This window comes from Pelophylax lessonae (assembly GCF_965119305.1).
Source record: "Pelophylax lessonae genome assembly, chromosome: 1".
In the NCBI taxonomy this organism is placed as follows: Eukaryota; Metazoa; Chordata; class Amphibia; order Anura; family Ranidae; genus Pelophylax; species Pelophylax lessonae.
Window position 1 is genome coordinate 225,616,678 of NC_138768.1, and position 15,519 is coordinate 225,632,196.

Here is a 15,519-nt window from a genome sequence, read left to right on the forward strand (position 1 = left end):
TCATTCCCAGATAGAGAAGACGAACCGACGGACTCAGTGTCGACTTTGGAACATTTATCGTCCAACCGAACTCCTGCAGAGTTTGCATTGTGACAGACAGGTCCTTCTCCAGACCCTGACTGGTCGCAGACCGAATCAGAATGTCGTCCAGATACCCCAGGACAGAAATGCCCTGGGCCCTCAATAATGCCAGAACCGGTGCAAGCACCTTGGTGAAGACCCGCGGAGCCGAGGCGAGCCCAAAGGGCAACGCCACGAACTGGTAGTGATCCTCCGCAATGGCAAATCGAAGGTATCTCTGATGACCCTCGAATATGGGGATGTGAAGGTACGCATCCTTCAAATCGATGGAGGCCATGAATTCCCCCGGAACCAGGGCAGCCACCACCGAGCGCAGGGATTCCATGCGGAACTTGCGAACCCGCACAGAGCGGTTCAGAGCTTTCAAGTCCAGAATCGGACGAACCTTGCCCTCCTTCCTGGGTACGGTGAACAGATTGGAATAAAACCCCCGAAATCTGTCCCGATGAGGCACCGGAACCACCACTCCCTGAGCCCCCAGGTCCCGCACCGCCAGGTGCAGATCCCGCAGGCGCTCTGGAGACAGTTGTAGATTCGAGGGAAAAAATCTGCTCTCCGGCCGAGAGAGAAACTCGATCTTGTAACCAGATCGAACGATTTCCAGAACCCATCTGTCCCGCACACGGGCCAACCAGGGCTGAAGAAAACCGAGCAAGCGTCCCCCCACCCCAAAACTGGGTGAGGGCGCCCCTTCAGGCCGAACTGTTATGGGCCGCAGGTCCGGATTGGCCGGACTTCTGTTTCCCAGACCAGGGCTTCTTCTGAGAGCCTTGGCCCTTGAACGGTTTGCCCTTGTAGTGCGGCCGAAAGGCACGAAAGGACCCCTGAGGGGGCCGAAAATTAGCATGCTTCTTCCCAGAAGCCCCCTTAGCCTTGGGGAAATGGGGCAAGAGAGTGCTCTTACCCCCGGTAATCCCCTTAATCAACACATCCAGGGACTCCCCAAAAAGGCGAGACCCATCATAAGGCAGATTGGCTAAGGTTTTACGTGAAGATTGGTCCACCGACCAACATTTCAACCAAACCAGGCGGCGAGACAACACCGCCACGCTGTGCACACGTGCAGCCAACGGAATCAGGTCCAGGTCCGCATCACACAGATACATGACACCCTGGTGGATCTGATCCACCATATCCAGGGTCGCCGCCGAGGCCGAATCGGCCACTAGGACGCGCCTAAGCATCTGCGTCCAACTTGCGATCGCCTGGGCCGCCATGAGAGAAGCAAACAGAGCCTTAAGCATAGAACCCGTAACAGAATAAGTATGACGGGCAAGAGACTCCAGTCTCCTATCCGTGGCATCACGGAAAACAGGGGATCCCTCTGCAGGGATCGCAGTGGCTTTGTTCAAAACCGCAATAGCATGATCCACTGGCGGAGGCACACACCACCGTTCATCAGTGGCAGGCGAGAAAGGATAACGCAGCTTAAATTTACTTGGTACCGCAAAAGGCTTGCGCAAATCGCGCCATTGGTCCTTAACAGCGCGCTGAAAATCAGCATTGCAGGGAAAAACCTGCGGCGTCCTGCGTTTTCTCTGCGTCCCATAAGCCGCCAAGGCAGCTGGGGGACACACCTCGTCCTGCAAACGTAGCGTCTGCTTAATGGAAGCAATCAACTCATCCATGATTGCAAGCTCTTCAGGCGAGCCAGGGGGAGAATTATCAACCCCCTCAACTTCAGCCTCTACCTCAGACCCCACTAGATCAAGAGAGGAGCGGGACCCCGATAGAGGGGTCCCTGCCAGAACAGCCCCATCACCTTCACCCTCAGAATCAGAGGACAGAGTAACTCTGGGCCGCTTAGTAGATTGAGCAGCCACCAGCATTTGCACCTGTGCAGCAAGGCCAGCCACAATAGTGGCTAAATCCCCCCCTGGGGGGGAAACAGCGGTCCCCTGGCTTTCCACCAATACTGTGGGAAACTTGCCCTCCTGAGAATCCATTGCCCCTGTATGCCAGACAACCAAGGGTTAACTGCCCCCTTTCAGCAAGCGCGGCAAGCGCAGCCCACCGCAACACACTCAGGCACAATGAGACCCCCACAGGGAATATACAGACTGAATACAGGCAATGGAACACAGGAATAGAAGGATAAAACCTGAGGAGACTCCGCTGCTGCTGCTGCCTCGATCGGTGCTTCCAGGAGAGAGGAAGTGATGCTGCCAGGGCGCTCTATGTAAGCCTATGGAGGCTACAAGAAAATGGCCGCCGTGCATGTAAACCATGCGGCCGGAGCGGGCGCCGGTAAAATGGCGTCGTTTGGCGCCGAAATCGCCGCTCCACAGTGCATAAAAACACACACAGTTTTATCCCATTATATGGATACATGTTAGATCGCCTCAGCGATCGCTGTATATGCCCCAACATGCCATTAAAACATGCCCCACAGCACACAGCTCCTCACACTGCCCAGCCTGACATACTCAGTGTCATACAGCTCCCCCCCCCCCCTTGCAGCCCACAGCATGCAGCCGAGAGATAGGGAGACAAGCAGTGTGATTAAAGGCAGGTTACACAGTCCCAGACTGAGACCCCCCCCAGACAGACAGGTCCCCACATAGATACACTTACCTCACATGGCGTGGGGAACCCGCACAGGCGAACAAGCCGCTGCACATGAGGCAGGGAGAGTCGCAATTCAAGACGCACACAATGGCGGTTAAGAAACCGCACAGCGTCCGGTGAGGTAGCCACCTCACCAATCATCCCTGCACCGAACAGGGATGGGTCGTTCACTGTGCCAGGAGCGTTACCTGGCTGAACGCTCGATGGCAGACTGGGAAGCCACTGACCCACGACCTGCGATCAGGGGGATCAGCCCGAGACCCAGTCCGCATGATCCTCTTCGTCCGAAGAACTAACTAATGCTGACAAAAATAACAGCTAAGTAAAGGTAGAGAGAAAACTCAAACAAAATATTAAAAAGAAGAAAGAGTCTGGGACAAAAAGTCCCAGCACAGAGAGAGCCAGCCACTCCTGACAAGCTAGACATTAAAACTGAGATATGGTTGCAGGAAGTAGGAGGGTATTGACTGAGGGGACCACCCCTTGAGGGTGGGATATGTTAAAGCTTTATTGTTAACATATTCTGTTGCCTAGCTACTCCTTCGGAGCAAAGTCTAATACCCCATATGTGACGAATATGAAGAGGCGGCGACTGTCGGAGGACGTAAGAGAAACTACTTTTTAAACAATAGGCTCACCTTTTTAAAAATAAATGCACGTTTGTGCAGGTAAAAAAATAAAAATAAAGTACATTTATAACTTTTTTTCCTCAGGAGCCTGTAGAGCATTGCACCCATGATAAGCAGGGTCAGAATGGCCTACCGGGATCATGGGAAATTTCCAGGTAGGCCGCCTGCCCTGGGGCCGCTTTGGGCTGTGGCTGCAGCAGTGACCAGGACCTGGGCGGTTTACAGCAGGTGCGCCACGAGCTGAGACAGAGGGGAGAGGCGTCAAAGTCCTCTCCTCCCTCCTCCTCTTCTCCTTGTGTACGGCATACACAAGGCTTGAGTCTGAAAGGTTCGGCAGCCACAAGAAAGTCCCGCCTCCTAGACCAGGTCCCGTGATAAACGGAACACTGATTCAATGCTGTGAAATTTAATTAGTGTGATGTGTATCATAGGGGCCAGTCTAGGAGTTACTTTGTTACTGTGGCCACCTGGGCAATTCAAATCCAAACTCCCTGACACCGCAGGAGATTGCTGATGTGTGTGATCCAGGCACTGATTAGGCTGCATTGGTCTCTTGTATTCTCCTGTATCATTTCTGTGGTCTCTGACCATCTCTTATTTAGGTCCGCAGTCTCTGACCAGCTCTTGCATCATGTTGACTGCTCCACTTTCAACTGGAAGTTTCTCTTTTTATGTATAAATAAAATAAAGCCCAATGTGCTTTCATATCTGTCTGATAGATATAGATATATATATATATATACACAGGGCTCAAAATTTCAAGCCATGAGCTACTAGCCAGGCCTTAAGAGTTACTCACCACTTGTTGCCCCACCCAAACCCCACCCTGCTCCGCCCCTAAACACACCCTCTACATTGCAGAGCGCCCACAGCATGTCCCCTTACATTGCAGAGCGCCCACAGCATGTCCCCTTACATTGCAGAGTGCCCACAGCATGTCCCCTTACATTGCAGAGCGCCCACAGCATGTCCCCTTACATTGCAGAGCGCCCACAGCATGTCCCCTTAAATTGCAGAGCGCCCACAGCATGTCCCCTTAAATTGCAGAGCGCTCGCAGCATGTCCCCTAAATTGCAGAGCACTCACAGCATGTCCCCTTACATTGCAGAGCGCCCACAGCATGTCCCCTTACATTGCAGAGCGCCCACAGCATGTCCCCTTTCATTGCAGAGCGATCATCACAGCATGTCCCCTTTCATTGCAGAGCGCCCACAGCATGTCCCCTTTCATTGCAGAGCACTCACAGCATGTCCCCTTACATTGCAGAGCGCCAACAGCATGTCCCCTTACATTGCAGAGCGCCAACAGCATGTCCCCTTACATTGCAGAGCGCCCACAGCATGTCCCCTTACATTGCAGAGCGCCCACAGCATGTCCCCTTTCATTGCAGAGCGCCCACAGCATGACCCCTTTCATTGTACAGTGCCCACAGCATGACCCCTTTCATTGTACAGTGCCCACAGCATGACCCCTTTCATTGTACAGTGCCCACAGCATGACCCCTTTCATTGTACAGTGCCCACAGCATGACTCCTTTCATTGTACAGTGCCCACAGCATGACCCCTTTCATTGTACTGTGCCCACAGCGTGTCCCCTTTCATTGTACAGTGCCCACAGCATGTCCCCTTTCATTGTACAGTGCCCACAGCATGACCCCTTTCATTGTACAGTGCCCACAGCGTGTCCCCTTTCATTGTACAGTGCCCACAGCATGTCTCCTTAATTGCAGAGCGATCACAGCGTGCACTTACCTGCAGCAGGCGGCTTCTCATCAAACCTGTGCGTCCTCCGTGTCTCTCCTCCTCCTCGGCCAGTTACAATCCAATCGTTCGCCTTTTGGCCAATCAGGAAACCCCTGCCTCCTGATTGGCCAGTAGGAGGATCAGGAGGAGGATCCCTGTGACAATAGCGAATACTCATTCGCTATTGTCACACAATGGGTGGGCTCAGGACGCAGTGTTCTGCTCTCTGAGCCCATCCGTTTCTAAAAAAGAAAGTAAAAAGTAAAAGTAATCGCCGGCTGCTGTTAATGGCGGCGGCGGCATGCACAGCTCGCCATCCTCAAAATTCCACTCGCAAAATGCTAGTAGGCGAGTGGAATTTTTGAGGGATATATATATATATATATATATATATATATATATATATATATATATATATATATATATATATATATATATATATATATATAATTTTTTCTTTTTTTTTTTTTTCATTTACACTCTTTAAATGTGCTTAAAAATGCATGGTTTTCCCTTTTATGAACAAAAAAAATAATAATGACGTTATGCTGTTGGGCTGGTATAATAATGCTATGGGGTTTGTATGAAACCATTTCCAGGGCTGGTTCTTATTCCCAGTCCGGCCCTTATAAGCTGATCGTGGGTGCAATGTCATGGTCCTGCGGACACTTGCTTCCTTTTTCTGTCCATACCTCTGTACGGGCTGTTGAAAAGCTGTAGGAAGTGTCAATAAACTACAAGAGTGCCCATGCAGTTCATAGAGAACTGCAAGCCGCTCGCTGTTGTGGCAGAAAAACTTTGCCCTTAATTCCTAAAATTCCATTATGTGAGGGACAACCTAAACCATGCATTTAGCTTGTATCCAAATAAGGAAAGCCCTTCAACTGCATAACTTTAGTAGATCAAAAGAATATCCAATCAGACCGGTACACCACTGCAAGTCTCTTTTCATTCAACCCAGCAGAAAGGGGGGGGGGGGGGATCAAAGCTTTGATACCACCTTAGCTATAGAAAATGCACACAAAGGTGAGCTCCTGATAATTTAAGCAAATTTACTATTTTTGCAGGTTCATGCTACTCTCAAGTAAGACTGTTTATTACAATGAGGGGGGGGGGGGGGGGACATTTCCTGCAGGTATTGTGAAAACAAACGTCTAAAAAAATGTGTACTTACTACATCTGTATCTAAAGATTCCAGCTCATCATTATTAGTAGATGCATTGCTACTAGGGAGGCCATCACCCCCATCCCATGGCTCCAGATCTTTCTCTTTATGTTCACCGTTAACTTTAGAAGCTATACCAGAATCGGTGAAGCCATCTGAGTAGAAAAAAAAAAAAAACAAAAACACACACACATAAAAATACAAAAAAAGACAAAATTAGAATCTTGTTAGGCTGCAGGTATGGTAGCTCTGCAGTAAGTACCATAAATTAGTCAATTTTATGGCAACATTAAAAAGAAAAGAAAAATCACTTTACGTGATTCCGTGCAATTCAAAAATAACACATTTCAACATTCGCTTATAATTTGTCAAGAGTTATCAAAATGACAGAACACAGCTGTACAGACTATAAAAGGGTAAATTCTCGGAAGGTTCATGAAGAGAGGAGACTTTCTTCAGGTATAAAAAAGCTAAATAGGAAAGAACTGATAAGACCTGTGAATAAAAGTGGTGGGGCTGTGGTGTTGGATAAAGAGCAGTATTTAAAACAAATGCATGATATTATTAATGATAGTGAGACCCATTTACCCCTCTCAGAAAATCCCAGTAAACCCTTTATGAAAGATTGAGAATGTTTGATATCGAAGGGCAATAGACTTGGTATCCTCACAAAGAAAAAAACTGTTTCTTGTTCCCTCTGGTCTGAGGATACCCGTCATGTATTGCCTGCCGAAAATTCATAAAGACCTGAACAATCCCACGTGCAGACCTATCAGCAGGATAGGATCCCTTACATCTAGGATTGGGGAATACATAGATTTCTTTCTCCAGCCACTAGTGGTTAATTCTCCGGCATATCTGCAAGACACCAAGCATGTTCTCAGAGAATTAACTAATTTTCAGTATAAGGATGGTAGGATATTGGTGACTGCGGACGTAACATCTCTATACACCAATATCAAACAGGATGATGGAGAGAGAGCAGTCAAACATTATTTAAAAAGGAAGATGGCAATGTCCCCTTGAAACAGAGGAAATTTAGCGTTGAGCTCCTAATATTTGCCATGACGCATAATTTTTGCTGGTTTCAAAATCGTCATTTGCAACAAAGAGGTGTTGCTATGGGGGCAAAATGTCCCCCCAGCCTAGAAAACTTATTCATGGCATAATGGGAGAAAGAGGCAGTCTTTAACCAACAGTGGGTGGGCCTGGTGTTCTATAAGAGATTTATAGACAATAGCCTGCTGATTTAGGAGGGAGATGTTTCGTCACTGGAGCTTTTTATGAAGACCTTGAATACCAATGAGCGGAATATCAAATTAACCTTTAATTCCAGTATTGAGCATATAGACTTTCTAAACCTTACATTTATGGTGAATAACAAATCGATTGGAAACTAAAACTTTTAAAATTAACTGACAGGAATAGCTACATTCCTATAAATAGTTGTCATTATCCATCCTGGCTTCACAATATTCCTAAAGGTCAGTTGGTGAGAATCAAGCGCAATTACACTAAACCAGAAGATCAGATGCAGATTAACATCCTTAAAAACAGGTTTTTGGAAAAGGGATATAATAGCGATACCCTAAATAAGGTGATAGAAGAAGTAGGGAATATGGATAGAAGCTCCTTACTGAACAAATCTGATTGTGAACGTAAAAGGTTGATATGTCCCTTTATTACAACATTCTCTACACAATCCTATGAGATTTAGTGTCCATTCACACTGATCCGACTTGGACCGTGACTTGTCACAGCCTGACAAGTCGCGGTCCGTCACGCTCCCATTGTGCGGTACAGGAGCCGTTCTAATAGGAGCGACACAAGTCGCTCCAACTTAGATAGAAAGGGTGCTGTACTACTTCGGGGCGACCTGGAGCGACTTGCATTGACATTCATTTTATGAAGTCCGTGCAAGTCGTGCCGAAGTCGCGCTGCACGCGACTTCACAGGTCGCCCCCTAAGTCGGATCGCCGTAGTGTGAACCGACGCTAAGGGTATAATAAATAGAAGGTGGGATATTTTGAGATTGGATCATACTTTGAAAGAACTTCTTCCTGTGAGACCTGAGAATTTTTTTTTTTTCTTTTTTTTAGGAAGGTCCCCAATTTGAGAGACAGATTAGTACAGAACGTGGTGGACCCTCCTAGAACTCAATTGTCTCTGTTTAAGGATATAAAAGGTTTCTACCCATGCAATAAATGTGTGAATTGTACTTTGAATCACAATAGATTGAGGAAGGTGACCCATTTTTCATCTAAGGTTACTGGAAAAACCTATAGCGCCGATTCCCTTATCACCTGTGAGTCACGCTATGTAGTATACTTACTAGAATGTGGGCACGGTAAACAATACGTCGGCCATACCACTAGAATGTTAAGAGACTGACTTAGGGAAAATGTTTTCTGCATAAGGACTGGTTTTAGAAAACACAGCTTATCACTACATTATAGAAAGTGCCACAATCGTAATCCTAAATGTTTAAAAATTTGAAGGGATTGCCCTGACTAAACTACAATGAAGAGGATTTAATCAGACTAGGGAAGTCTCCAGACTTGAAATGTATTGGTTATATGAACGGAGATCCTTCTTTCCCCATGGTCACAACATAGATTGGGACATAAACTGCTTCATAGATAATAGCTGAGGGAATTGATAACTTGGAGAAATCTTTTCCTTTTATATATCTTTCTCTTTCTATACAGGAGTCCTCATTCAACATGTTTTTTGTTACCCCCTGTGAGGTTTTATTTTATTTTTTTTATTTTGGAATTACAATATCCCTCATTAGAGATGATATTTTTGGATTTTAGCAGATTGGAGGCAATTTTTGATTTACCCACTAGATGGCGACATCCTGGTTAATAATCGTGGAAATTTGAGATTTATTTTTATTCTTATTTTTCAGAAAAACATTGGAAGGTCACCCTGGTGTGACAGCAGTGGATTTTCCAGTCCTGGATGTCTACAACTACTGTTGATTAATATTGTCAGGTATACTCCAGCTATGATGTGTTTGTGCTGCAACATGATAATGAAGTATTAGTTGTGATGGTTAATTACTTAACCTGTCTAATTACTTAAATTGTATTATGGTGATATATTGTATTTTTAGATGTGGTTTTTCCCGTCTGTAAATATTGATAATTGTAACGTCTTTTTGGATGAGTGTTTGGCTCTACATTCCAGATCTTAGCAAGGTCTTTATGAGACTATGGCAAAATGGCGCAGAAACCGGATAGGACATGTCGGAACCTCCTCCATGATGGCGACAGACCGGAAGTGTGTGATTTTTCTCATGATTGTTCGACTGTATATAAAATGGGCTTAGTAAGTATATTCTGTATGCCCATTGATGATCAAATTTCGTTGGAAACGCGCTGGGCGTGGTTGCCATCACCAGTTGTGCCACTGTGGTTTATACAGTGGTGCCACACATGTGAGTAACAAGGTTATATGTTTTTTACTGAAGTCAATAAATGGGATTCTACTTTTAAACTAAAACCACCGATTTTTCTCTCATTTGAGCTGTATGAGAGTTCTATCTTTGGAGGTCCAGACTGTGGGAGATACAAATCACCTGTTATGCTTATTTGGATTATTGCTCTGGTGAGTCTGAATTGCATGTGGGGGAAGAAGAAAGAGAGCACTTGGTGTTTGTTTTAACTTTCATCACTGGTGTGTCCCGCCCCCTCTTCATTAACCTGCTATTTACAGTATCACACTATGTTGGACTCTCTATTGTATTCATATGTTACATCGGAATTGTAAATCTGAGAATCCCTCATTGGACAATAGTGTGTTATTGGAATCATCTTTGGACTTTTGGAGTTTTATGAACTTCTTGAGCAAGTAGGGTGAGACTATTGCCCAGACAAGGTTTTTATTTTCATTTATATATAATAATTTCTTTTAGCACTGCAATTTTTTGTCCACAGACTATAAAATGACCGCTAAAGACAAACTACCAAACTAATCAAAACCAGTGACAAGATTGGGCTTTCTGACCATATTTTCTGAATTTTCAATCTGCTACATACTACCAGCAATTGGTGGCTGTGCACCCAGCAGCAATTAACACAATCTGCTCAGACCGCTCAATAACAGCAGCAGGAATCAGATTCCTGCTGCGGTCATTCACGACAGGGCAAAATGCCCATGCGAATGTAGCCTTCGTTTAGCAAGATAGGTTGAATAAATTAAAATTTTGCAAGAAAAGAAAATTAGTAATTTATTAATGTCGCTAAGGAAGCGGATTTGGAAAAAGCATCAAAAAGTCCTCAATATTACAGAACAAGTCCAGTTTACTGTGACCGACTACTAATGGCTGGGGAAAAAAAAAAAAAAAAAAACAAGAAACTTTATTAGACCTAATTCAACTGTTTATAGTAAACAAAATGCTTCATACAGGCCTCTACCATAAAGAGGGGAGCCATCAGATGGCAATCTTCAGCTTCATTCAAACCCATATTGGATTGCAACCTTCCTAGTTTTTAATATTTAACCGTAAAGATATTTTAATACTACACATTACCTCTTCTTGCGTAATTCACATCCATGTCCTTAAACTGCACCATCACAAAATCAGAAGACTTGAATAATATACTATCCACAATGTCTTCACGCTTTGGCCCACCAACAGAGTCTTTATTTTTCTTGTGAGCTGCATCAAGCACTAAGTCACACTGTAACACAAGAGATCAGGTTTAAACAAGACCAAAAGACTTTCCAGATATACATGAATTAGGGAGGGGAAAGTAGTACTAAATTTTGATTTCTGAACATGAAAGCGTTCATGTATACTTTTACTTTATATTAATAAATAAAGAATAGAAACAGCAGAATGTAACTTGAAAAGGTATATATATTCTCGCTTACCTTAGGACTATAGGTTTTAAAAACCCCTTCATATACACTTCCATTTTTTACATGTACCTCACATTTTGATCCCTAAAAAAGATGAAATAAAAATATTACTTAGACAGAAAACAGGCCAATATAAAAACATCTCCACCCATCACAAAAGAGTGCACAGTGTTTTAACCACTTGCCTACTAGGCCTATTTTTGACATTTGGTGTTTACAAGCTAAAATCAGTTTTTGCTAGAAAACCACTTAGAACCCCCAAACATTATATATTTTTTTAGCAGAGACCCTAGAGAATAAAATGGAGATTTCAATATTTTTTTTATCACACCGTATTTGCGCAGCGGCCTTCCAAACGCAATTTTTTTGGAAAAAAAATTCACTTTTTTGAATTAAAAAATAAGAAACCAGTAAAGTTAGCCCAATTTTTTTCCATAATGTGGAAGATAAAGTTACGCCGAGTAAATAGATACCCAACATGTCATGCTTCAAAACTGCACACGCTCACGGAATGGCAACAAACTTTGGTACTTAAAAATCCCCATAGGCGACACTTAAAAAATGTCTACAGGTTGCCATCCTGGAGTTACAGAGGAGGTCTAGGGCTCAAATTATTGCTCTATCGATCGCGGCGATACCTCACATGTGTGGCTTGAACACTGTTTACATATGTGGGCGGGGTTTCCATATGTGTTCGCTTCTGCGCGCGAGCTAAAGGGGACAGGGCGCTTTAATTTTTTTTTTTTTTTTTACTATTTATTTTATTATTTTTACACCGTTTAAAAAAAAAAATGATCATTTTTATTTGTATTACAAGGAATGTAAACATTCCTTGTAATAGAAATAGGCACGACAGGACCTCTTTTTTGTGAGATCTGGGGTCAAAAAGTCCTCAGATCTCACAAGTACACTAAAAGAGAGAAAAATGAAAAGAAAAAAAAAAAGGGGGGGGGGGACCTTTAAGCCGGTTGCTAGGCAATGACGTTTGCCGTCGCTCCGGTCCTCAAGACCATAGAGTCAAGTGAGGGCAAGCTTGCCCTCACTCGACATCCCGTCTGTGAGGATCCGGGACCGGATCGTTTTCCTAGAGGGAAACCTAAATTAATCAGCTGCCACCAGAATAGAATAGAAAGGGGAGGGGGGGGGATCTAATGTATACCTGTTTTAGTGACAACTTTCTTTTACAAAGTTTTTTTATTGACAAATAGCATAAGTATACAGAGCTGGCTGACTAGGATAATAATCCAGTACATGCAACAACTCTAGGTACAGTTTCAAAATACAATGCAAAGAGTACAGTTACTAAATGATTGCAATAAGCAAACAACCACTGTATTAAGTAATGTTTTGGTGTAGGCAGAAGCATAATTGTCAATAGTAACAAAAAACAAACAGAACTCAAGCCTCAGGGATATGGAGTGGGAAAGGAGAAAGCAAGAAAGAATAGGGTGAGAATAAGAAAAAGGAAGAGTCAGTGTGGTCTCAGGACAACATGCCTGAGGGTAAACAAATTACTTAATTACAGCAAAGTGTGGTCAAAGAGGAAGCATGAGCATAGGATATCCAGGGTTGCCAGATTCGCAGAAACTGGCCATGGGCATCAGACATGTTAAATTTCTCATTGACCATAATGTGATATTTCACCACTTCAAAACTGAGTGCAGAAGTTTTCCAAGCCTTCGCTATAGCTTGGTTGCAATAAAAAGGTGCATTGCCAGTTTGCATTCTGCCCATAATAAGGATTCTATAGGTTTGAAAAGGAGAGCTTCACAGGGGTTTCTCTTTACATCTGAATAAAGTAAGGTTTGCAAACATTTCTGTGCCTGGAAGGGATGGGACATTTCTAAAACCAAGACAAAGCAATAAAACACCAGGCAACCACACTGCATGCTACACAAAACTAGAAAAATAGTTTTGTAATTTGCTGTAAAGCCATGTTTAAAGGGGACACAAGAATTGATTATTTTTTAGAAACCAGGTATATCAGCACCATATAGGAGGTTTGGTCATTCTGCAAAGTAAAAAAATGGTACAGACCCAACCTAGTGGCTATAGCTTTGTATATACAGTACCAGCACAGAGTAGCAAGCAGAACATGGGAATGAAAGGTAGGTACCTGTTCTGAAACATCTCAACTAGCGCAAAAAGATAAACACATAAAAAGCTGTGCCGCCACCCCCCCCCCCTCCCTCCCCCCAAATAAACTACCAAAGACTAAAAATGTGAGTAGAATAGATCTTATTTTCTCCCAGTGGCCAATGGTGAGGAAACAGGAATGCATTCTTCAGAGAAAAAAGGTAGAAAAACAAAAAAAAAAAAAAAAAAACGCCATGACAGGTCTCAATAACAGTTTGACTAAAATCGGCCTTGCAAGAGCTTAATGTCCAAAACTAGCATCCAATGGAGCCACAAACAAACAAAAAACATATATGTGCACAAAAAACCAGGTAGCATAGCCCAGGGCCCATAAAGAACTTTCTGCCCCTAGCAATTTACTTCAATATGAGAAAGGTCAGATTCTTTCTGGAGGGGGGAAAAAAAAAAAAAAAAAAGGTGATCGATCACCTACAGGAAAAAAAAAAAACGCCAACAACACACAAGAAACAATGGTGCCTAGGGGAAAGAAAGAAACGGCAGCTTGTTTAGGCTTTGACAAAAAATAAATAAAATTAAAGAAAAGACTTAGAAGCCAACTGAATTCTACGCAGAGCTGTAGCAAATTTTCCACTCTCCAGCTTTAATCATCTCCTATATGTGGAAGTTTAAGTTCAAAAAGAAGTGTTTATCATCTGAAGGTTCTGTATGGAGCAGACAAATCTGTCCCACTTGGGTACATAATCAGACTTTCATAAAGCTTTGTGTGGTTTCCACACCTTGTGACATGAGCCTTCGCACAGCTTATAAACTACAGCTCCGTTAAAGTGAAAGGAAAAGTACCACCACACTAGGAGGATAAAAACTACTACTTCTCCTCCTCCTGCTCCTCCCCCCCAACCATTGTATCGGCAGAGAGATGAAGGTGTGTGTGTGTGGTGTGGTGTGTCTTCTTCAAGCAGCAAAAAATAAAAAAAAATAAGAAGTAGGATTTGGCATTCCAGGGCTGGCTAGGTCTGATCTGAAACGTTATTCCAGGCAAAGATTTGCACGTCTGGGGAAGGTGCGCACAGCACTTTCCACTAGTGGCGTTCATGATCTTATCAAGGAAGGCCCAAAAGTGACATAACCCTGGAATGGGATTTAGTTTGGGGGGGGGGGGGGAGATCTCTTAAAAGGCTTTGTCTTCAGGCTAGCATTTGAGCCAAAGACTCCTAATGACCACATCAGCAGAGTTGATGTGGGCTAACATGGGTCATGAGTCCACAGAGGAGTCCTTCAAACCTGACAGCATATACAGTCTGATGTGAATACCATCAGAAAAAAGTTCATAACACAGGGTCCAGATCTGTTTGTCGACTATCCAGGTAGGAGCAAACCATTGATTTGTGCTTTTCTTAGACCAATCAACAGTTGCATTTTTTTTCTTAGATGCCTAGGAATCTGGAATAGTAAACATTGCCACCTTATAAAATGTAAGACACCAGCAGGTCAACTATGGGTGGAGTAAACCACATTCAAAATAATTCTATTGAAAGGGGATAAACTGTGAAAATCAAAAAACACAATGGTACACAGGAGGAGCTGCTAAGGCTGCTTCCACTCTTCTAGACAAATCATCAAAACTGTTAATAAATCAAGAAGATTGGTCTGCAAGAACTCACAAAGCTAGAGAACCTTTAGAGTGAATTCTGGGATATTTCACTACAAGTTCCTCTTGCATTACGCTGTCCATGGCTTCCTTCTGCCTGGAAGAAGTATCTTCAGACAGTTGCTCTTCACTCAAAGAAGAAATGATGCACAGAATAGGTTTCCAGAAAAGGCTGACTGGTATGGCACCAAACATGTAGAAAAGTTGAACAGAGCAGAGACCGAGAACCCAGTATGCCGGCCCTGCAGCAATGCCTTCAAAATCAGAGTTACAGGGCCATCGCACTAGAAAACCAAATTGTATAGTAAAGAACTGACAGCAAGTTATCAGTTGTTAGTGTAAATACCCTGGATCTGGTGGCCCCATCTGGCACAGCCAATAGCTGCTTGATATAAAATATCTTCAGCTACAAAGCCTTGGTCCAGCAGAACTAGTGAGAGATCCTACCCCTTCTTAGTATGCCAAGCTAAATAAAGCTTGAGCTTTAGGTCAATGGATAAAGCCACTAGGTGGGGCTGTGCCTTTCTTTGTGTGTCCAAACCTAGAGGAAGCATCTCTATACCCCATTCGTACAAGAGTTAATACCTAGTTAATGGAGCCCTCTTTTTAATAGTTATGCAGGAGTACAGCAAGTCAAATGAGGCTAGGCCAAAAATATGAAAATAGTTTATTTTTGAGCATTTTGAAAAATCTGTGAACTACAAAATAATGTCATTCTA

The 15,519-nt window shown here is 43.7% G+C and overlaps 1 protein-coding gene across 3 annotated transcripts in view; it reads right to left on the minus strand.

Annotated features, from left to right (window-relative positions):
• The window catches only part of ATXN2 (ataxin 2), a gene marked incomplete at its 3' end in the record, with an annotated part of 179,710 nt that overhangs the window by 108,370 nt on the left and 55,821 nt on the right, over positions 1-15,519 (minus strand). For all 3 annotated transcript variants that reach the window (XM_082265650.1, XM_082265649.1, XM_082265648.1), the window contains exons 4-6: positions 11,068-11,139; positions 10,724-10,874; positions 6,196-6,341 (exon numbers count right to left, since the gene is read on the minus strand). In XM_082265650.1, coding sequence (XP_082121776.1) covers positions 6,196-6,341; positions 10,724-10,874; positions 11,068-11,139 — 369 coding nt within the window. The remainder of the gene's footprint in view (positions 1-6,195; positions 6,342-10,723; positions 10,875-11,067; positions 11,140-15,519) is intronic.